At 43.8% G+C, this 24,542-nt stretch overlaps 1 protein-coding gene across 2 annotated transcripts in view; it reads left to right on the top strand.

Annotated features, from left to right (window-relative positions):
- Nucleotides 1-24,542, top strand: part of MANBA (mannosidase beta) — a 96,991-nt gene that overhangs the window by 41,778 nt on the left and 30,671 nt on the right. For both annotated transcript variants that reach the window (XM_090031894.1, XM_090031895.1), the window contains exons 6-9: nucleotides 2,013-2,188; nucleotides 7,218-7,328; nucleotides 16,115-16,266; nucleotides 19,393-19,510. In XM_090031894.1, coding sequence (XP_089888020.1) covers nucleotides 2,013-2,188; nucleotides 7,218-7,328; nucleotides 16,115-16,266; nucleotides 19,393-19,510 — 557 coding nt within the window. The remainder of the gene's footprint in view (nucleotides 1-2,012; nucleotides 2,189-7,217; nucleotides 7,329-16,114; nucleotides 16,267-19,392; nucleotides 19,511-24,542) is intronic.

Here is a 24,542-nt window from a genome sequence, read left to right as displayed (position 1 = left end):
TGTGAGGCAGAAGATGTCTCATTCAGCAGGTGTTGCTTCACCCTTTAAACCTAGAGAGATCTTTATTAATACTGAAAGAGTTTGAAATTTGAAAAATAAATGACTTGTGCCATGTTTGAACAACACAGTCACTTGTTTTGCTTGCCAGATTGTTGTGTCATAGCCTTCTGACCACTGGGTCAGTAAAGCAGTCTTTGTTCCTGTTTTCTGTGCCCATGGTTCAGGAATGGGCTTGCTTGGCTTCCCGTAGCAGAGGAGTGGAAAGGAAGGGCTGGAAGGTGCTATAGTTTCTCTGAATTTGATTTTTCTCGCAGCTTTTGTTGACTTCAGCTGGAATAGGGGAAGATCAGCACATCTGTAAATAGGGCCTCTTGTTCACTCATCTTGGCAAGTGTAGGTAAGTTTAGAATCAAATTAATTCCAATGAATTATACACAAGCCAATGAATTTTCTCCAAGAACAAATTTCCTTTGTTAGTTTTGGAAGGTACTGCCTTCTTTTATATCTCAATTGAAATGGTGATAATACAGTTTAGTTGTCAAAAGGAAGTAGAGATTTCACATGTATGTGAAGAGAGGAAATGATGATTAACAATTCATGTAAACAGAGCTTCTCTACTTCTGTTTTTCAGTGGTTCTTGCATTGTTCCATTACTGGAGGTGGGAAGGAAGGAGGTAGATGGTGAGGAAAATTAACAAAAAGTAGCAGCATGTTTTAGGCTTGCAACATTTCATGTAATAATAATAAGGACAAGATCTCCTGTTTGATTTGCCTTTGTTTCAGCACAGCATTCAGCTGTAGTATGCAGAATAAAGGGTTAGGGAGGCTTTTCTTGTCCTTTAATTACTTAGACACATTAACAGGAAGGCTCAGCAAACATTCATTGATGGTACCCCCTTGACCCCCCACACCTTTTTAGTAAGTTGCTCTTGAAGTGAGAGATACCTGGAGGGCAGGAGGTGAGGCCTTGGATCATTAATGTGTTCCCTTGAGCACACTTGAGAGACAGGAGAAACAAATTTGACCCATCACATGTAGACTTGACAGTATGGTGTTCTGTAGTGTAAATCCATTCACTTAGTCTGGGGACATGGGATGAACTTGTCTCATTTCCTGTTAATATTGTTTTTGCTGGATAGATAAAAGTGGCTGTGTTACCTTGTGATTACAATCTTGCCAATATATGAGCATAGCCCTCTATGCTGTAGCATTATATTTTCTTTTAGAGGGCTGAAAGAAAATATAATGGCTGGGAGAGTTAGATGAATAAAGTCTCTTCTCTAATAATAAAGAATGAATGGGTTCCTGTTCTCATGTGTGCTCTGATGTGTTTTCAGAACTTAAAAGATGGTTTAGGAATGAGAAGGCAGTAACATAGGCAACATCTGTTGCTTTGCATAATCCTCTTCTGAACAGCAATATAAACATGTGTATCAAATATGCTAAACTGGGTCTGTCCAGTTTCTGAATGACTGGGGACTGTGTGCCCTCTGAGCCACGTGGTGTGGGCCCCTCGCCTGGCTGGCCTTCCTGAGCTGTGCTGCACTGCACAGGTGTTCCTGCACCAAAAACTCCCTGAGGCCTGTGGGCCATACTGCTCCACCCCACCCCTGGGGGTGAATGTAAGATCCAGAACCTGGAGTAGGGAGGAAAAGCCCAAAGTCCTCTTCCCCAGCATCAGGAGTGATGGAAGAAGTGGTGCATGGATCCTGGACCGGGAGCCTAGTGGCTATGAATTAATCCCTTCAGAACTGCCATTTGGGCAGCCCTGCACTAAACAATGAAGACCTCATCAGTCTGCTTCAAAATTGAGCTTGAATACAGTTACATTTCATAGGGACTTTGGTCTTTAACAGGATATGATTACAAGAATCCTATTTATCTTTAATAGGAATGAGGCTATGTGGAAGTGTCTGTGTGTGTGAATGAGATGTATTTTCTTTATATTTATGTATATAAAATATAAATTCTTCCCCCGCCTTTTTTTTTCCTCTCCCGCAACTTTGCATTAGTGAAGAGTGCTCAGCAGTGGAGTCTTGAAATAGAGTCCGTTTTTGATGTAGTCAGCTCAAAGCCAGTTGCTGGTCTCATGACAGTGAACATTCCCAAGCTGCAAACACAGCAAATATACACTGTAAAGCTTCATCCTGGGGAAGATAGCATTGTGCTGCTCATAAACATCAACAAGGTGAGGGGACAAATCTTAAACTGTTACAACAACAATAGGTTTCCTACTGTGTTTATGAAACAGTATGCAACATGTCTATGTATCTCTATCTCCGTTTTAATTTTCTGTTTCCTGTTCTGTGCTCTGTTAACACTTCCTCACCCTTGTCAGGGCCAGAGAGCAGCCCTTTTAGCCTCTTGTAGCTGATTCCACTGAGACAAAAAGATGTTTGTGAATGGAACATTGTGGCATCTTCTCTCTTAAAGATTGATACAGAAGTTGGGTCATCTGTCACTTCTGCTGGGTCCAGAATGGTGTTAGTCCTCAAACTTAGTCTTGGTATGACCTATACTGGGGACAGCCTTTTCTACATTTACCTACAATGAGATTCTTTCTTTCATCCTTCTCTGAAACTATTGGTACTTACCACTGTCAGATGGAACAGAAGTAGATGGGCCTGTGGTTCTAAATATTTTTTGCCTTACTACATCATTTACTGGGCTGATTGGGACTGAAGTACTTGAGGTACTGATATCCTTGGTTTATACGAAGAGTGGTGGAAGCATTTCTTTAGGTGCTTCTTCCGTAGTGATACCTTTGCATCAGTAAGGGCAAAAAAAGGTCCAGTGTGAGGTTTTGGAGGGCAGTGTAGCAGGTGCAGAACCAGTGGATTTGCATCTTCTTTTGCCAGCTCTGAATTAAGATTCCCTCGACTCCAAAAAATTAAGGACAGGTGAAATGTCAGAAGTGAAGGGCTCCAAAGGAAATAAGAAACACAATTGAAGAAGGGTAAATGGAATTAAGTCCCAGTGCTAAAAGGCTTCAGGTGAAAAGAATCTTTTTCGTCCTGCCCACAGTAAGGCCTAGTTAATTTGATAATATAAGCGTGCTTCAGAAAGTAACAGCAATTTTGAAATATAACCATTTTATACGTAATAATCCTTTATTGGACCATATCACTTCTGTACACAGGTATAAAAGATGAATACTTTTTGCTTTTTATCCTTTCTTTTTCCTTTTTTTAGTCTTTGTGACGAGGTATTTAGCAGATTTCGCAGTTTGATTAGAACTTGACAGGGCTGCACCATGAGTGTTTCTGTTATGGGCTTGGAATTTGTAACCTCTGAGCTATCAGCCACATGCCTTAGCACGTGTCCCACCCCAGCCCCTTACACAATAGTGAGGGAACAGGAAAACAATTAACTTGTGGTGTGTTTTGCATTGCTTTTAAATAGTCACATGGTTGGTATGACCCAAGCATATTAAAGTTTGGGTGTCAGTAGATGGAAGAAAATACTTAACAGGAGAGATTTTTTTATTTTATGTTTTTTTATATGAATGACAGACTCCTTCAATCCCATCCCATCCCATCCCATCCCATCCCATCCCATCCCAACCAACTAACTATACACTGCAGCAGTTCGTTATGAATAATGATTAAACATAGCAGAATTTCAAAAAAAATTGTAACTGTTATGCGTAGTCTGTGCAAATCACAGAAGACAGTTAGAAGAAAACTGTGCCACCACAATACTCTGAAATGGGCTTCTCCTGAGAAAAAGGCTGTAATGGAGGATTATTGCACTTGAAAAAGCACGACGGCTCTCTCCCATTTGTGACTAAACCCCCCCTTGTTTGGGGAACAAATTGAAGTTCTTTAAAAACAGAGACCTAACATGGAAAAATTAGGATCCAGATTATACCTTTAACATAAGTGAAAGCAGGACTGCCCACCCCCCCCAAAACCCCAAAACAAACAAACAAAAAAACCCCCAAACCAAACCAAAACTCTTCAATAAGAGGTAGGATATTAAAGTTTAGCACTCCTTTTTTGCTTTTTTATGAATTGTATTAAATTGTAAGTGAAAGAATGGAAGGTCATGCACAAAGCCTAGCATGCACCAAGATGTTTTAGGCCTAGATTGGGTGAGCCCAGGGTATGCAACAGGGAGTCAGGACTTCGAGGGTTTTTCTTTGCTCTGGGCTTCCTGCCCAGAGAGCTGGACCCTAGTGAAGCTGACTTTGCAAATATTTACCTGACAGCACAGACATGGGTTCACTGTGCTATGTCCTGGAAGTGGCTGACCAGAGCAGGAGCTGATGGTATTGTCTGTGTTGGACAGGGGAAGGGGTATCTGGGCCTAGATAGATTGCTAGAGGGGGAATTGATTTCACTGTTTTGTTTTAAAATGGATACACAGACATCTCATGGAATATGACCTTTTTACTGCTATGGATATCTAGCAGAAGGTCTTGTGAGAAAGTACCAACATTTAAAACAAATTAATTTAAAATGGGTATTAGGGTTTTGTCACAGGCTACCTTAAGACTGGCATAAGGTTTCTTAAAATATGAGCATTCACCCATTAAAGTGGGTTAAACCATCATAAGTACTGCCTAAATATTTTAAAGATAAGCCACCCAAAAGGAGATGTATCTTGGAAATGTTGTGTGTGTGTCATTCCAGGGTATTGTCTGAATGGTCAGGGGAGGTAAAACACTTTACTTTCGTTCCTCCAGTATCCCAGAATGCACAGCTTCCAGCTACTTTACCTTTTCCTGCCTTCTGAAATCTAATGGCTCTCTGCCTCAGCCCTCCATTGCTGCAGAGAGCAACTTCTTTGAGCAGCTTAATTGCAGAGAGACCATGGAGCTGGGGAAGACTGCTGGTCTACCCCAGCCACTGGTCTTGCTACAGGGAGGCTTAACTTGAGTGAGGCCAGAGAGACCCAGGAAAGCTTGCTTCCCTTGGGCTCTCTGGTCTAGCCAAGCTGCGGCTCCACGCTGAGAGCAGGCTCACCACTGTCAGTTGCAGTGAGAACAGAGTGCCCCGGGGAAGCAGCTTCCTTGTGGCTTTCTGGTTCCAGCTGAAACTGGCGTGGCGGCTCCACGCTGAGAGAGGGGCCACTGGGCTTAAGTCCTGGCAGGTCTGCTCTCAGCACAGAGCTGTCACACCTCTGCAAGACCAAGTTGCTTCCCTGGGGCAATCTGGCCGTGTCAAGCTCTGTGCTGAGAGCAGAGTTGCCAGGGCATAAGCCTGATGGCCCTGCTCTCAGTGCAGAGCTGTTTCAGCGAGACCAGAGAGTCCTGGAGGAACCTATTTCCTGATATCACTGTGGTCTCACTGACACTGACTCAGACTCTGTGCTGAGAGGAGCAGCCATAACTCAGCAAGACCAGAGACCAAGCAGCTTTCCTGAACTCCCTGGTATCACCAAGCTGCAGCCACTCTGTGCTGAGTGGGGCTGCTGGGGCTTAAGGCCCAGGGCCCCCACCCAATGCAGAGCTGCATTTCCTCAGTTTCCGTGAGACTAGATAGCCCTGGAGAAGCAGCTTCTGAGCTACAGGCCTCCCTCCCATCCTCCTACTTGGCTGTTGTCTCCATGCCCCCACTTGCCAGGCGCTCTAGTCATGTGGGTCTGAAACTACATGAAGCCTTCACCTGTGGCTGCTTTAAAACTGCCCCAACTTTATGACATGACAACATTCCACAGATTTCTGGCATTATACAGGTAGCCTGTGACAAAGCCTTAGCCTTTACCTGTTTTATGTCTGCATTAGCCTGCATACTATCATGTGAAAATTTACATGATTAACCGTTATTTATTTTCTGTTTGGGAAGAAATTTATCCATGACTTTGTGGGGAAACTGCCCTTGGTGCAAAGGCAACAGTTTTATTATTCTTCCTCTACAAAGGTCTTTGCTGATTGAATTTGCAGCAGCTGGTTTTACAAGATATCCTGCAATATGCTTTCATGCATTTGAGCATACATGGGGCCGTATTCTATGTAACAGATATGCCTGGTGTATGCTAAACAATAAATCCAGGCCAGAAATATCTTTCTAGTCAAGAGCTCATTTCAGCTGATGTTCTAGGACTGAAACTACTCTAGGAACCACCTGGGGTATATAAGCTCCCTGAATTTTGCTGAACAACATGTTTTCTTGCTCTTATAATTTGTTTTTCTTATCAGTTAATAGATGAGTAGGCATGAGATCATTAATAGCCAGTAAGAAAACTCCAGTTGTGCATAGGTTTCTAAAGCCACTCCATATTTGTATGACTTCTATGCTGCAATTTTTATTCCTTGAGTTTCTTGATTAGTACTTGCATACAAATTCTCGAGATAATTCCAGATTACAGGAGAAGAAATGTTTTTGGCTCCGTAACTGCTTTTGATAGGAAGGCTTGTAGCAAATTATATTGTTGTACTGTTCTCTGACCTAGTAACTGTTGTATGACTTTTGCTCACTCCTCATTATGTCCTGAATTGGCTACTGCGTACCCCACAGTAGTTGGTTACCGGAATGAAGATATAATTGGATGAAATGGATGCTCTAAATCTCATTCTGTCTGACTATGAAAGCAGGAGGAGATTAGTAAATCACTTGGAGATAGCAGAGGAGGTCGCTTTTCCCTGTTTTCCAAAACGTTTAAATTAGTAAACACAAGTGACTGATTTAAATAACAATATGAAGGGAAAATTCAAAGTTCTGAAGTCCGGGATGGAGATAGAGCCTTTCATTTAATTTAAAAACTTGATTTAATTGAACCTGGTCAGTGCAACCAACTTACTGCTAGCCTGACGCTTGTAAAGGTGATGGGTAGTAAATATTCACTGCCAAATATGGACGATTTTCCGAAGATATATGTGCCTGTTAGATGTGTAAGTACTATTGGCATTCAGTGAGAATTACTATTGTTATTCATGTTTCAGTGGCAAGGTTCAACCATAAATGAGCACTGTCTGTATATGCATGTGCATGCACACACACAGTAGTAGATAGACTGAAGAACTTGGGAAGGTGGGAGGGACCACTTGCCTTTTGGTGCCTCCAGACTTGGGGGATTGTTACCCTGCATACATCTAGGTCTCTAGGTGCTGGGGTAAGTGGTGACCCTGGTTGGGCCCTACTTGTAATCTCTCACTGCCACTTGTACCTGTAAAAGCTACTTTTCGATCCATAGTTGTGAGCTGTACCTAATTTCATGCAAATTGCTTCAAGTTTATCTTCTAATGTGTTTGGAATTTTTTTCCCCTCCTTAAGAGCGCTTCAGTGGAAACTTGGTGGCCTAATGGTCATGGAAATCAAACTGGATACTACATGACAACAACTTTCATCATGGACGCAGGATACAAGATTGAGAGACTTTCAAAGGTACCCAAGTTCTCTTGATTTAATAGAGTTTATACTATGCTAATATCAGGAAGCTCACCTCATAAAATAGCAGCTCTCAGGGTGTGTTGTAAAACAATTTGCTAGACTGTAATTTGCATGCAAGACTGTTACTTAGAAACAGGAGTTGTGTGTGTGGTATTTTTTGTTTTTTGGGGTTTTTTTTAAGCTATCAAAATAATTTACATACTTGCTGTCAACTTTCACCTATGCTAATACCTGCATGTGGATTCAGACTTCAAGACAATTTATGATGAAGTGGAGATTTTAAGTGTGAAGGATGCTTATAATTTGTTTAAATTTTCATAGTTAAAAGGTCTGTTTGTTTAAGCTCTTGGAGATTCGTTATGTCACCTCTATGCGTGACAACATAATACATTCAATAATGGGCATGCAGTTTCCCTTTAATGGTTTTGTATCATTTTAAAAATGACATAAAATATACTCTCAATAAGTGAAATTTATTTAGAACTGAAACTTCCAGTTAACCTGTGTATGCTCTGTGTCCGCTTCTTAAAAAAAACCTCTTTGTAATGTGCTGTGAGTCACAAAGTTCAGTTGCTGGGGAGTACCAGCTGTGTTGGAAAACTGCAACCAGTGTGTTAGAGCAATATAGTATCTGAAATCTGAACTCCTCAGCAGCTTTGGGATATCTTATTTCATCCAGTGTAAATGAGTTTGCAACACAATTGTTGTATAAAAAAGTCTTTTTCTTTACTTACTAGAAGATTTAGCATTAAAAAAGCCACACGCAAGTCCTCAGCCTGTTGAATAATTCAGACAAAATTAGATTGGAACCCATACGGTATAAGCATATGGATGCCACTAAATAAATCTGTGCATTTACTAGGTAGTACTGACTTGTGTCGCTAAGCTAATTAGAATTCTGTGCTTCTGGAAATGCAGTGTTTATCACTGTAAAAAGTCCTATGGAAATGATTACCCTTTGTTGTACCTACCCTTATGAGCAGTCTCTGCGTTTACAGAGTTCTAAGATTGTTTCTGGAGCCATGAAGGTAATTTGTGATTAGTATTTGCAGTACAGTTCAAAGGGAAAGACAGGAATACAAAACAGCAGTGTAGGGATACATCCATATAACTGTACTGAGAGCTAAAGCCTGTCCTTACTGCACAGCAGTAGGGCAGCAAAGTATTTCCAGAAGAGCAGTTGCTTCAAGGTCTCTCCTGGTGAACTCATGGTCACTGGGCTTAGACCAGTGGTGCTCAACCTGTGGCCCATGGAGCCATCACAGCTGGTTTGCGGGGCTCCCCACGGGTCTAGAAATTTGGCGGTCAATATGGCCACCCTCCCTCCTGCCAAATCCCCAAACTCCCATTCCATGCATGGCCAGTTGGAGCCAAGCTAGGACCCTTCCCCTGTGGGGATGGGCTGTGACCCCCTCCCCCTCCTGCTTCTGGATCAGGGTCAGGCATGCCCCCTTCCCTCCTTGTGGAAACAAGTTGGGGCCTAGCCATTTCCCTTTCCCTGCTGTTGGGGGTGGGCCATGCAAACATTTCCCCCTTCCCAGGGGCAGGCCATACCCCCTTTCCTCCTGTTGGGGTTGGGCCCTGCACCCTTTTCCCCCATGGGGCCAGACTGGGGCCTGGATATGCCCCTTTTGCTCTTCAAAGGACCAAGTCAAGTTCCTTTTCTCTGTGGGGCTGCACTGGGGCTGCCCTCCCCCGCAACCTCCACATGGCCAGATGGTGCCTGCCATGCCTCCCTGGCACTGGATCAGCTGCACTGGCTGAATTTGGCCTGAAATCAGACTGGGCACTGCCAGTCCAGCCTGCTGGGCAAAAAGGTCGAGTACCAGCAAGGTAGATGAAGAGGATAGATGCACACATTTGGAGCCATTTCAAAATAGGAATATTTCCATGGGGCAGCAGCTGTTTCACCTGTGGACAAGCTGGGAATGACACAAATATAGCAAACCAAGCCAACTTCAACACTGGATCATCCAGGGTTCAAGTTTGGTTGATTTTGCTGCATTGCTATGATTCTTGGCTTGTCTGCATGTCACAGTTAGAACCTAACAGCTGCTACCCTTCTGAAATGGCTCCAAATCTATGCGTCTGTTCCCTGACTGGTTCAGTGACTCAGTAGCTTTTATAGGCAACAACCTACCTTGTCAACAGATAGTCCAAATAACGGGTAAGACACTGTGGCCCCTGAGGCTGATTAGTATGATCAAATCTGCAAATTGTCTTGGTCTCCGATTTCATGTCCAGGTTGTTTTTAATTTTTTTTTTTTAATTGAGGGATAGCTACTCTGAAGTCGGCAATGAAACATTCAGGGAGGTTTAAAAAGTTCTGCCCCCAGCTTTTGTGTGTTTCTGGAACTGATGTGGAATCAGTGTCCATTTGTGCTTTTGTGTCGGGGTTAGCCCACTTGGCTAGTGAAGACAGCAAAGTGGCCCTATAAGCAGGTGGTGGCTGAGGTGACATTAGTGCGGGTATATATGATGTTGGCATTCTCTCTCCCTGATTCCTTTCCTCTCTCTCTGTGTGTGTGTGTGCGTGTGTGTGTGCGTGTGTGTGTGTGTGTGTGTGTACGCGAGCATTTATAAATAAAAAACAGCTTTTCTTTCTGCCAGTCCTTTTATAGCATCTGACAAAATAGGTTAGTGCTTACAAAAGCTCATGCTTATCTGAAACAGTCAGTCTCTAAGGTGCCATCTTACCCTACTTTCTGTCTGACTTCAGAGTTACATAGCTTTGCGACCTCTGGAGCACTTTATGCAACAGAAGAAACTTGGGGCATGTCTACATTTTCAGCAGCAAAGTACTAGACAGAGCCTGCCTATCTGCTCCTGCTGAATGCACATCAACCCTTGAAATGAGGCACTGAGTATGCCCTTGGGGTGTCCTGGCATTAAGCTTGAGACCTATGTTTCTGGGTTGCAGAAAAGCAGCAGGCAAGAGGGTTTGGAAACTAGGATGCCCCTATCTCCTTATTTCTGGGGCTGATGTCCCTGGAATGAGAGCGAGTTGGGTGGAGCTTGTTGCCTCATTGGGCTGTGGTCTAGATGCACCCTTTTAGGCTCCTTTTTAGAAACAAAATACATGGCAGAATACCTGTTGAGGTATGTTTATTACCCAGTAGACGGCACCTTTGTTAGTCCACTGTGCACTTGGCACATTAGCTCGTTTTCTTCCCAATAGCTTAACTGGGAGTGGGCAAGTGGGGCACCAGCCCTGGGTGCTGACTTGATAATGGAGGGGGCACCAGAATTGGAGGCCCTTTGGGGAGTCAGCGCCACAGTGGTGGCTCCAGGTGGGTGTGGGGAACCTCTTGCACCTACCACACTGCAGCTGCTGCTTTTCTCACTGCCAAATTTCCTACTGGTTATCATTGATGGCAGTGGGAATCAGCAGTGCTTGGTGGTCATGGAAGTGGGAGATGCAGGAGTGCCCGCCAGGTTTACAGAATGCTGGCCCAGGGCATAAACTTTGCTAGTTAGGCCTTGGCTTTGTCCTTAGTAGGCTGGAGCTCTGGATTGGCATCCTTCTCTTTAGCTTTACATGGTAGGGGAAAAGGCTGCATGTATAACCTCTTCCCCTTTTAACTCTTCTCTACAGTGTAGGTAAAGATTTGCTCTCACATCAATAGACAGGGTTTTTTGCTGGGAAGTGGCAGAAAAATGGTGGTGTTTCCCCAGAGATGCAAAAACTTTTAAAGTGTTTCAGGAGCGAGATTGTTCTGAAGTTCGTGGTTTGAATCTGTTGCTGCAGCTTTTACTTTTTACAGCTTTATTTCATTTAAATATTTAGAAATGATTTTCTCTCTCATTGCACCCCACCCCACCTAAATAAGGGTGGGTAGAGAAGTGGGGGAAAAGTATATGCATGTGTGTGCACACACACACATGCACGTTAAGAGATGTAACATCCAATTTCCAGCTCTCCATTGTTAGCATTAGTGCAGTCCCTTTTGCAAATTGGAGGGGTTTTAGGGACTGCTTTCACCTGCAGTTGCTTCCTGCATATTCTTACCTTGCTTTACACCTTCCCTTAGAACAGTGTAGCCCAAAGCAAGGACATTCTTATAGGAGGGGATTTTAGCTGCTTTCCATCCCCTTTCAGATATATCTTACAACACAGCCAAGACCAAAAGAGGATTTTTTTTTCTTGTTAATTTAAATAGTTCCATTTGGAATTTTTCAGAAGAATGTAGCATAAAACCCTGGTCAGGTGGTTAGAATAGGTTGTAATTGTTTTTTCAGTGTGTGAACACTTTAGCTGTTTGCATTATGTGCAGTCCTTTCCTGGTTATATCAAACAACATATTTATTGCCTTTTTTATTCTCTTTTTCTTTCTGTGGAAAACTCGTTCTTTCTCCTGTGTTTCCTGGACTCTCTTTGTCTTTCCTTTCCTCTCTGCACTCATTTGTACATCATCTTCAGAGCTCTTGTTTGTACTTTGTGTCAGTTTTTTAGTGCTTTGAGGTTTTTAGCTTGTATAGTCTTTTCTCACCCCCATTACTTTCACAGTGCCTTCCTGTTTGCCCCTAGTCCATCTTGGCATTTATATTCTATGTATCACCATACACTCATTTAGAGGGGCATCCTGCCATTCTGTCACCGTCACTTTTTGACTCTGGGTCTCTTCCCACCTTTTAGTTTCCAACTTAATTTAAATGCCATGAAGAAAGAACATCACCAGATACTGAGAGGTTTTGTTTCCTGTAGTTGACGTTATTTGTTTGACAAAGGATGGGAATTTTTAGCTAGTTGGTTCTTTTTCTGATAAATATTGATGGTTATGAGAGGTGCTGCATTTAGCGAGACAAACTTTTGTTAAGCATTTTAAATTGAACAAGTCTGCGTGTAGGACATGACAGATTCCAGGAATGCTTCTATACTAAGCCTAAGCCCCAGCTTGAATACCTCAAATGCATTATTTATGACCTCTAACCCCTCCTGGAAAGGGATGACCATCTCAAGGTAGCCATTGGAGATGAATGTGTCCTGGCTTATAGACTGCCCCTCAACCTTAAATGGCATTTCTCGAACAACAGACTAAGTAACTCCTATCCTCACTGAGGCACCAGGCTTTGCAATGGACCCAAATGCCTGCTGTGTCCGCACATTAAGACAGACCACATCATCAGTGGACCAAGATAGCAAGGAATACAGCATCCAAAGTTGATTTGCCTGCAGCTCTACCAATGTCGTATATGCTGTCACCTTGGACAGACAGAGTGATCCCTATGTACAAGAATGAATGAACACTGATCTGATATCGGCCTCAGAAAGAAACAAAAGCTTGTGGGTGGACACTCCATCACTGACCTCAGGATTGTTGTTCTCAGGCAGACAAATTTTAAAAACTAGTTTGAACAGGAAGTTGCAGAACTAGAAACCAGCCACAAATAGGACTGTGTTAAGTATGGTTTAAACAGGGGCTAGGGATTCTTATCCCATTACCTGGATTAGCTTTTGTGACCCCTTTTAGTCCTATGGGTTCTTTGCTTATATGCCCCCCCCATGCTTTCTCACATGTTGTATTCTAAGCCAGTGTATCCCTACCTTTTCCAGCCCATGGCACACTTAGATTAATAAACATTTTCTGTTGCACACTGTTAAGGCATTTTCCATCCATATAAGCTCATTGTAACTAATTGCTGCAGCACACCAGTTGGGAAATACTGTTCTAAGTATTCACTCCACTTTATACTGTTCTTTATGCTGTCATTTTACAGTATCCAAAGAAGTAAACTTGGATTCACGAAAGCTTATGCTCTCTCTGTCTCTATATATACCTTTGCTGTCTATAAAGGTACGGACCTACCCTGTCTTCAAGCCTAAGGCCATCATACTGTAATCAGCTGATAAGAATGCATATAGGATAAAAGGAAATTAAATAGGGTAAAGGAGGTTCACCTCCTTCCCCCTTAGATGGCTGACATTAATGGCAGCCAGTGTTGAATTTTCCCCCTTGTAGGGTAAGGATAAAGCAATATATCCAGACCTTGAGATGGGAGAGTACCTGTAGACTCATACAACCCATCCTTGGAACCAAGGATTCATGAGGTGGGGTTTCACTATCAGAGTGTTTTGGATCCTCCCTGGGGACCAGGGACAGGGCAGGGAATGAAGAGCATTGCAAGTATTGTAATTTGATGTGGTGGGGGTTTGTTTAGCATTGCCCTGAAGCCCATGCAACTATAACCAATTCTTGCAGCTTTATACAAGCAGAGGGATAGCCTGAAGTCAGAAGGTCTGAAGTTGGATAGCAAGGTAGAATCAGAGAGCCATTAAGTTTCCACCCTGCCAGGCTGGCTCTGCCCCCTCCCACTACCTGTCAACCTACCCCCCCAGTTCCCTCAATCTGGCCCTGCCACTGCCCCCCAGCCTGGAACAGCCCCCTTCCTGCAATGCCCCCAGCCTAGCCCTGCCCAGTGCCCTGCCTCCTCTCACTACATCCACCCTAGCCCTGACCTTCCCTCCCACAACCCTGAAGCCTGCCCCTGAGTTAAGCCCCACCCCCACCTGTCGCAAAACATCATGTCACGCTCAGCTCATTCCATCAGATGCACTGTGGCTCACAATATCTTAATGCATCTCTGATTTAGTTAATCTATACGGTGCACGTCTACCTTGGCTTTGTGTTGCTTTAGGCATAACCTTCCTGTAGGATTCTGCTCCATTCTGTAACTTTCAGAATTGTTCCATGTTTCTTTTCTTTCACATATGTTATTGGTCATTGGTGTGACCCAGGAAGGTCAGTCTTTGGTGAGTAATCTATGATCTCTGCTCACACAGTTAATGGTATGGATTGTCTCTACATGGGGTCGAAATGAATCCTTTCAGTTGCTAAAGTGAAATTAAACAAGACAATGTTAGTTTCCCTAACAGTATCTAAGATTAAGATGAAGAATTGCAATGCTTAAGCATATGTGAGTGTCATCAGTGGTCCTTCAGATTTCAGCCTTTGTTTGACATGTAAAGCTAGTCTGAACTCCACTTTACTCCAGTTGTCGGGTATATCGGTTGCACTTACTTAAACTTTCTCCTACTGGTACATTTCTGGGATACATACTCATCCCTAGCATTGTCCAGTACAATTCTAGACCCTACTGTCTTGAACATGTTACAGCAAATAGCCATGAAGAAGATGTGGTTTGTTCATTTAAGCTAAAGTTCAAAAGTTAGGAAATCCCCAAATTCTAGCTGTGACTCTGATACAGGCTTGTCATTTTAGGTTTGCTGGCTGCTATTCCTTGGTTACCTCCCATCATCTCATTTGAATTTATTTAATAAATCTGTATATCTGGAATGTTGAGCAGTTGGAATAAGCATGTATGTATTGGTACTTCTGTTTTGTACACATAAAACAAAATGGGTATTTTAAATATAAATCAGTTGTATTTGAGAAAGGAAAACAAGAAAGAAATATCAGGTGCAGTCTTCCTGAATGAGATGGTGTCCATGCTGGTAACATTCTGCATTTGAACATCAGCTTAAAATGTCTTCAAGTCTAGCTGCTCCTGCAGTGGACTGGGGACAACTCCAGTATATTTTTTACATAGACTTGCTTCTCCGTACAGTCCTACAGATGTATTTAACAGTTCACTTCTATATGGTAGTGAAATTCTTTACTGCATACTTGTTGATGCAAGTAGAGTATTGTTCAATACACCGCTGATACAAACAGTGGCAAAAAGATCCCATCTCTTTTCAGTCTTCTTCCATGTCCAGCAAAAGAAGAAAACAGCTTGCATTCTGTAGTTATTATATCTACAGTACGGTAATCAACTGATTTCCTTCTACAGATAATCTGGATGATACATTGGATGTGCAACTATAATGGATACTTGGGCTTCTGCTTGATGAATGATTGTCTGACCCCCAGTAACTTAAATTAACTCAGTGGTTAATTATTGGAGCTAGTCATTGTGGTGTGCTTGTGCCAAGTACACAAATAAACTAAGATGTCCAGAGAAGTCTGTCCCTCTCCAACTATTGACAGTATGCATGCATTGTCTTCATTCTCCTTCCTCTTCTCTTTGTTTTCTTCTTAATTCTCATCACAGAATGATTTCCACAGGGAAAGTGTCATTACTGGGGCAACTAATCTTAGTGAAAAGATGAGGCTCAAATTTTGATGTGGTCAGATTTGGGCTGAGCATTTTATTAACAGCCTTCAAATGCCTGAAGGGTGATTATAGGGAAGACGGGATGGAGATGGGCTTTTTCTCTGTGGCCATAGGGGCAGGCTAGGAGAAATGGCCTTAAACTGCAGCAAAGGAAATGTAGGCTGGAGATTAGGAGGACCTTCCTGAAAATGAAGGTAGTCAAGCATTGGAGCAGTCTATGTAGAAGAATTGTGAAACCTCCATCCTTGGAAGTTTTCAAGAGCAGGTTAAACTGATATTAGGCTGGATTGGTTTAATCTGGGATGATCCTGCCTTGAGCAGGGGGCTGAACTAGATGACCTCATGAAGACCCTTCCAGCCCTACTTTCATAGGGCTCTCCATATATTCATTTGTTCATTCTCTTTCTCTTTGTAAATTAGAAAGTTTGGGGAATTTCTCTAGTTTTAGTCTCTTCTTAAAATGAAAGCAACTTAATGCTGTGGGTATAAGACCACACTCAATGGCTTCCTTAGCAAGTCCCCTTTTTACTTCTTTTAAAAAAATGGCTCATAAATGCATTGACCTCCTAATAATATTTGAAGATCAAAGATAGGTGTTTAGATCTCTTTCTTTATATCTTCCTTATTTTGGCTGTTTTAAAAATACACCAATTTTAATCCCCCAGGTGTATTTTCGAACAGTGGAACTTGTTGAAGAGCCTATACCTGGGTCACCAGGTTTGAGCTTTTACTTCAGAATCAATGGACTCCCCATTTTCTTCAAAGGATCCAACTGGATTCCAGCGGATTCCTTCCAGGACAGGGTCACCTCTGATATGTGAGTCATATTCATAAAAAATATTCTTTATATATATATATATAAATTATTTTAGGAAGGGCCAGATTGTGCCTGTAAGCAGATCATTTAGCCTGCTGGCTTCTGCAGGAAAATTCACTCCCTTATGAGCTCCTCAGCCAGTTCTCCAAACCAAAGTTCAGTAAACAAACAAACAAAATGAAATCCTCTCTCCCCTCCTGGACACTAAGAAAAGAGCTTCTTTTTTGCAACTTGCTTCCTCCCCTCCTTCCCCTTGTTCTTTCTTCTGGAAGTTTTAAAGCTCCCAGTACAGGGGCGGGCAATTATTTTCGGCAGAGAACCACTTACCAAGTTTTGACAAGCTGTCGAGGGCTGCATGTGTAGACCCGCTTCCTGACAGGTACCTCCTGGTCACCATCTTGTGACTGGAAGTCCTGGCCCCTAACCCTTGACCTTTGCCACCAGAAGTCCCTCCCCTTGCCCTGGAAATGCTCCTTTCAGCAAGGGGTTGCCATCTCAGAACCAGAAAAATACCAAATTCTATTCTAAAAAGCAAACATCTAAAATTCGATTTCAAAAAATAGTTTTATCCTGGTTTACATGTGTTTGTGTAGTGTACATAGAGGTGATTGTATATAATAGTTTAAAATGAAGTCTTACTCTTGTATATTGTGGAAGGTGGGTATAGGTTTGAGGGGTGCTGTGGGGGTGTAGATATGTGGGTGTCTCTGAGGGGGTGGATAGGTGTGGGGCTGTTGGGTGAGGGAGCATGTGGGGGTATGTGTGGATATATGAGGTGTGGGGGTTATGGAGTTTGTGGGGGGCTGCCTGTGGGGAGAGGGTGGCTGGGGTATGTGAGGGGATGTAGGTGTGGGGGTCTGTGTGTATGGCAGTGCAAGGGGGTTGTGAGTGCATGTGTATGGTGGTGTGTCCATATGGGGTTCACCCTACAAACACGCACTCCCTCTCCATACACACACTCCATGGGGTACTGGCGAGGTACTATGCTCCCTGGTCCGGCGATGGAGCCGGGATGCATGTGATGCCGGAGCAGGGCAGGAAGGCAGGGAAATGGCTGGGGCTGGGCTGCTGCATCCTGCTGAGGCTCTCCCTGGGTCCTGCTGCCCCTGTCTCCTGTCATCTTTGACAGGCAGCCAGGAGCAGACAAATATTTTCTAAATTTTTTAGGGGCCCCGCAGGCCAGGCAGAATGGCCCGAAGAGTTGGATGTGGCTCATGGGACGTATTTTGCCCACCCCTGTCCCAGTGGGACACTGTTAGCCAACTGCCCTACAGCTGAGCTTTCTCTACAGGGTTGACTGTTCTTCCTGAAAGGGACATCCCACCCTTCTACACTGCCCCTCCTTATTTAGTTTGAGTAGCATTGATTTTTTTGAATGGTCTGGTCTCACTGAAATCAGTAATGGGGCAACTGAATAAGCAAAGCACTCTTCATTGTGAGAAAAGGGGTGCAGAACCAGACTAAAAGGTGAAGAAGACATTTCTAGTAGTCTTGGTGATGAAGCCTCCAAGGGACTGGTTCTTCTACCTTTAGTCATGTTGCCTACACTGGTCAGATGTCAACTCAACTCAACAATGGCTATGCTTGTACTTGTACTGCTTTGAAGTGCTACAACAATGCTAGGAGGCACAGATAGTCATGCAAACTTTCTCCTCGCCCTGCCCTCCCTGCTGAAGTGCTACAAAAGTGCTGCAGAGGTGCTGCAAAATCATTCCGGAGCATGTTTTCTAGTATAGGGATAATAGGTTGCTTGGCCTCTGTGGGCTCTGCTCCTTCCCCTACCAGGGCAAGGGAGCTCATTTTCTGACAGCCTGCCATGCCATTTGGGGCATGACAAGCAGGGTTTGAACCCAGCCAGGATTGGGCTGTCAGGGAGCACAGGGCCGGGACTGGGCTCACTGACAACCCTGTTCCTGGCCCCTGACCTGTGCTTACTGACAGGTGCAGCCCAGCTGGGACCAGGCTGTCAGTGGCTGTGGGACCAGAATGGCCTAGTCTCAGTCCTGCACTCACTGACCACCCAGGTCTGCAGGAGAGTGGACAGGATGTGCTCCCATGAGACTGTACTTAGTGACTGTTCACCCTGCTTTTCCTCCCTCCCCCTTGGAGCAGTGTTCAGAGTGGGGGAAAAAGTGGAGTGCTGTGGCATGCTGGGGAGAGCAAGAGACTTCCAGTAGTGCTGTGATGCATTGGACACACGTTGCATGTGGCATTAGAAAAGACAGTGCCACAGAGAAGTTCCTGTTTCAACCAGCAACATTTCTGTAGTGCTACAAGGGGCCTGCAGTCTGTCCCCCTAACCTTTTGAAGGGCATTTGTAGCACTGCATATCCATGGCTTCAGAGTGACTAAGCCTGGAAGAATTGGGTCCAGCTTTAAAATAAGTCTTTAAAAGCCATTATTGGCTTTCTTTCTGCTTTCACTTTTGTAATCATGCTTTGCAGAACATTGGGAGAGAACAACAAGGTTCCTAAGAGCTCTTAAAGTGGTTGGAAAGAGTTTCAGATATTAGGTGTACAAAGCAGGATAATATTTAAAGGGAAAAGGCACTGACGTAACTAGGGTGGGGAACCACCTCAGATGCTAGTGGGAGCAGGGGTGTGAGAAAAGTGGCTTTTGCCACAGTTGTACAATTGTGGTGGCAGCAGCAGCAGGGAGTCAACGCTGCACCTGGGCACTTGGCTGCATTCTTATGCTGCTGAGCAAAGGCGTTAACAGTTTGTAGGAATGTAGTTGATAAATGGAGCATAATCTGGGAACTTGTCTGCTTATTTTAAAGACTGATCCTTCAGAGAGAGCTGCTGCATAGTGCTTACCGTCATGGGGATTTTCCTTAGATCATCTAGTACATGTCAGCAGGAGTGAACACTTTTAGTTTCAGAAATTCATATTTGGCAATTCAGTGCAAATCTATACAGATTTCTGGGATGCCTAAAGAGTCTGTTTTTGTCAGTTCCAAGTCTTAGCCTGTCTGCCTGTGATAATCATCAAACTGGATATAATGAAGAGTATGGGTCTAGCTGTCTTTTAGAAGAAAGTTACAAGCTGGGCACTTTTCTCCAGACTGAAGCTCGGTGGTGTAATTTCATAAAGCTCTTACCATTCTGTTCTGTTTTTATCTGACAGATTGAGGAGCCTCCTGCAGTCCACAGTTGATGCTCACATGAATGCACTTCGGGTGTGGGGAGGAGGAGTGTATGAGCAAGATGAGTTCTATGATATCTGTGATGAACTGGGAATAATGGTAAGAAAATTAACACCACGACTATTCCGAAATGAGAAGGAAAATGCCAGTCGAAAACATAGTAAGGTAGCAGTTACCCTTGTGCATCTGGGCTACATTTTTAAAAAGAATTAATGCTTTTGGAAAGTTTTAAGGGCATGGTTTTCAGGTGGTCAAGTGCTCGGCACTTTCTGGAAACAGGGGTCCTTTAATGCATCTCAAGTTGAGCACTGAGCAGTAAGCAGAGGACTATTGCTCTGGGATAAGCAGTTTAGGTGTGGGACTGCCTTGAAGAGGCTTTTCTCTGCTAGTGACTTAGGATAGTTGAAGATGCTAGAATATTTGCCTAGTGCTTGGTGCATGGGTGTGTGTGTGTGTGTGTGTGTGATTTCCCCCACCCCCCCCATGTTGTAGGCTCTTTTTTTCTCTCCTCTCTCTCATTTTGTTCTTTTTTTTTTCTTCCCCTTCTGGAGAGAATGAGTGACAGGGCTTTATCTGGGTAGGGCTGGTTTAGGTAACTGAGGGGTGGAGCTAGACTAGGCAGCCCCTAATGAACAGTTGGGGCAGCAAACAGGATAGCAAACAGAGAGGGATGTTACTTAAGGAGTTCACTTGAGGAGTGAGCCAGGGAACAGGAGATTGTGGGTGGGGGAGGTATGTACATATGCACATGCATGGGCAAGGGTCCTGTTGCTGTTGTTTGGCATGTAGGTTCTTGTGGTGTGGCTCTTTTTTTTTTTTTTTCCCCCTCCCCTCCCTTCCCTCTTCCCCTTTTTTTCTCCCTACAGTATGAGTGTTGTCCAGGGAGCAAAGGAGACATAACTGGAGTCTGGGTCAGCTGTGTGACCTGTATGGGATGTGCCATGTTTGTGTTCCTCCCAGAGGGTCAGGGGCACTTCATTTGCACCAAGTGTAAGATGGTGCCTGTCCTGAAGGAGAAGCTCAAAGACCAGGAAGATTACTAGGACAAGAATTACATGAGGCTGGTATAGGAAAGGTCAAAGGGCAATCAGGAGAAATAGCAGCATGTGACTACTTGAAGAAGGAGGGGCCCCAGAATTGAAGGATAGCAGAGTGAAGTCTGCAATTGTTTTCAATTACTCTGTTGAGGAAAAGGCAGAAGAGATGATATCTGCAGGCATGAGGCAGAGGAGGCAGCAGCTTAGAGAACAGGAAGTGCAAGGCCCCAAGAACAGGGGGTCCAGGACTGCTGCACCAAGAAGGAAGATGAGAGTGGTGGTGGTAGATGACATCCTTCTGCAGGGGACAAGAGACATCAATTTGTCCAGATTTGGGGGCCTGGGAGGTGTGCTGCCTGCCTAGGGCCTGACTTCATGATGTCACGGAGAGACTTCCAGAGCTCATTCATCCTCAGAACCACTACTTCTTCCTGCTTGTCCATGCAGGCACAAACAATATTGCCAGGAATAGCACCGAACAGATCAGAGGTGAATGTGAGGCTCTTGGCAGGAGGATTAAGGAGCTTGGAGTTGTCATCGATTCTTCTTGTGGAAGGTAGAGGGTGCAGGCAGAGACTGTCATATCCTGGAAGTGAACGCTTAGCTGTGACGGTGATGTTGAAGTGTAGGCTTTGGCTTCTTCAACAATGAGTGGATGGAGGACCGCTATCAAGTGATGGGCTCTATCTGACAAGAACATGAAAGAGCATCTTTGGGCATCATCTGGTTAACCTGGCAAGGAGGGCTTTTAACTAAGTTCCAAGGGGGTAGTAATCAAAACTCTCCAGCAACAGAGTGCACAATCCAGAGGAGAAAGGACTTGAAGAAGTAGTTCAACTCTGAGAAAGAACCAGAGAACAACAGGACAGCAACAAGTGGCACAAAAGGAAAGCAAGGAGTCAAAATGCAGACTACATTCAATGCATGTATATTTCTCACATTTGTATGGGGAATAAACAAGATGAGCTGGAAACTGCCGCCTTTGAAAAGAACTGTGACCTGACTGGCATCACCAAGACCTGGCGGGACAGCTTTTATAAGGATTACACTCTGTTTGGGAAGGGCAGGGTTGGGAGAAAGGGTGATGCTGTTGCCTTGCATGTCAAAAACGCATTCCTTGATTCAGGAAGAAAAAATCAACAAAGCAGAATGCGTTTGGGTGAAGATGAAAGATGCGGCACCAATATAATGGTGTCAATTTATTATAGACCACCTAATCAGGAAGAGGAGGTGGATGAGGCACTCTTCAAGCAGGTGACAAATCTACCCAACAGCCGAAGGATGGTACCAATGGAAGACTTCAGTTTTCTGAGCATGTGCTGGAAGAACAATGCAGCCAAACATAAAATATCAAGCTGGTTCCATACTTTTCAATTTCTTTATCAGCGACTTGGATGAGGGGGTAAATAGCACCCTGCTCAAATTCACTGACAACACCAAGATTTGACGCAAGGTGGCCATGCTAGAAGGGAGGGACAGGATACAACTGCACTTGGACAGGTTACAGGGGTGTGCGACTGTGAATAGGATTGGATTCAATACTGACAAGTACAGAGTACTGCACTTGGGCAGGAAGAACCAGCAGCATACCTATAGGCTGGGGAACTCCCTTCTTGAAAGCACAGTGGCAGAAAGAGATCTTGGAGTCATCAATTCTAAAATGAACATGGGCCACCAATGTGAGGACATGGTCAGCAAGGCTAACCATGCCTTGTCATGTATCCACAGATTCATCATGAGCAGGTCCAAGAAGGTGATCCTCCCCCTCTGTGCATCACTGGTCAGGCCACAGCTGGAGTACTGTGTCCAGTTCTGGGCATTGCACTTCAGGAGGGATGAGGCCAGCATTGAGAGGGTCCAGAGGAGGGCCACTTGCATGATCAAGGGGCAGCAGAGCAGGCCCTATGAGGAGAGGCTAAGGGGCCTGTTCAGCCTGCACAAGAGAAGGCTGAGAGGGGACCTTGTGGCCATTTATAAACTTACCAAGGGGAACCAGAGGGGATTGGGTGAGACCTATTCTCCCAAGTGCCTCCTAGAGTAACAAGGAATAACAGCCACAAGTTGATTGAGAGCAGGTTCAGGCTAGACATCGAGACGAGCTACTTTAGTCAGGGCGGCCAGGATCTGGAACCAGCTTCCAAGAGAAGTGGTGCTGGCTCCTACCTTAGGGGTCTTTAAAAGGAGGCTTGATAACTACCTGACTGGGGTCATATGAGTTTAACTTAGTGGGAGTCATATGAGCCCAGTATTCATGCCTGCCCAGTGCAGGGGGTCGGACTTGATGATCTGCTCATGTCACCTTCAACCCTACATCTATGAATCTATGAAATACACTAGAGGATGAGTGCAATTCAGAAGGATCTTAGCTCTAGACCAACTTTCCAATCTGTTAACAGGATGAAGTTCAGTACAGACAAATGCAAAGTGCTACACCTGGGGAAGAATAATTAAAAATACATATATAAAATGGGTGATTATTTGCTGAATGGCAGCACTATAGAAAAGGACTTTGGAGTCTTGGTAGACCATGGACTCGATACAAGTCTGCAGTGTGATGCAGTTACATAAAAGGCAAATGTGGTGTTGGATTGCATCAATAGAAGCATTAGGTGTAAGACATGGGCGGTGATGGTGCCTCTCTGCTTGACACTGGTTAGGCTTCATCTGCAGTACTGTGTGCAGTTCTGGGCTCTACATTTTAAGAAGGACATGGAGAATTTAGAGAGGATCCAGAGGCAGGCAGCAAAGATGTTCAAGAGCTTGGAAGGCAAGTCATATGAGGAGAGGCTGAATGAGGTAGGCATGTTTAGCTTGCAGAAAATGTGCTTAAGAGTTCAATGTTGTATCAGGGTCAATGGTAGTCTTATATAGAGTTTAGATCGTGGTTTGTATGAGACGGTTTGGGTAGGGATGATCTTTCTTCAGGCCGGGGTTTGGACTAGATGACCTCTGGAGGCTCCTTCTAGCCCTACTTCTCTATGATTTTATGATTCTACTCCAAAGTACTAGTTATTTTTGTAAATTTTAGCTTCTTTCTGTGTGTGTGTGTGTGTGTGTGTGTGTGAGAGACTGTATGTAAATTTTAGCTGTGTGTGTGTGTGTGTGTGTGTGTGTGTGAGAGAGAGAGAGAGACTGTATGCTCCAATTTCTCCACTTTAACATTATTAAATTATTAGGTATGGTTCTTTAAATTTCCCTAATGCATATATCTGTCATTGAAGAGGAAACTTTGATGGGAAAAAATATAAAATATAGACCATGTACAATATAAAATTGCACTTGTAGTGCCAAAGACATGAAGCAGTAATTAAATATTTAGAATGATACATTGTTCTACTGCATCATTGCAAATGTCACAACTGTCACCTGGGTTATCATCAGAGATTGAATCTGGGACCTCCAGAGTTGAAAGCAGGAGTCATTACAGCTTGTGGTAAAGTAGTTAATTGGGAACTAGAGCACTTGCACAAAATGATTTCTTCCCCTCTTCCACATTGCTATCACCCCCTCCACCCCCCAGAATGCTACATTATGTATATAATTCTCCTACTGGAGAGAACAAATGAACCATGTGTGATGGATAATAGTTAGGTCAGTGAATGTGCTACTGAGAGGTGCTCTTATGCTGCAATAATGAGTGAAATAGAAGAACTGACAGAGCAGACTATAATCCTTTGAAGTGGGTGTAAACAGAGGCTCATAGCACACACAGGAAAGCGTGTTATAGAAATACATAATTTAAAATCTTTAAAAATGTTAATTTTGAATCTCAAGCCCCACTTGAATTTTTTCCTTGCAACCAGATTGTCAAACTTTTTACTCACTCTAAGCACTTACTCATGTGAAGGCAGTCTGATTGAAACCTCTGGGAATACTTGAGTAAGTGCTCAGTGGTGAGAGTAATGACTTCACAATCTGTCCCCTGATGAGGATTTAATACCCTGCTTTATCTGGATTTTATATTGCTAGCTGTTTGAGTAATCCTTGTGCTGGTGGAAGTAGTCATGCTTTCCCTGATGTGTGAAGAATGATTTTACTTCTTTTAAAATATCCTGTTAAAATAACTAAAACTTTTTAGGTTAAACTTTCCAAAA

This window comes from Crocodylus siamensis, chromosome 2, assembly GCF_052110815.1.
Source record: "Crocodylus siamensis isolate JL-2025a chromosome 2, ASM5211081v1, whole genome shotgun sequence".
In the NCBI taxonomy this organism is placed as follows: Eukaryota; Metazoa; Chordata; order Crocodylia; family Crocodylidae; genus Crocodylus; species Crocodylus siamensis.
Note: the sequence above shows the minus strand (reverse complement) of the source record. Positions and strands in the feature narration are given on the sequence as shown.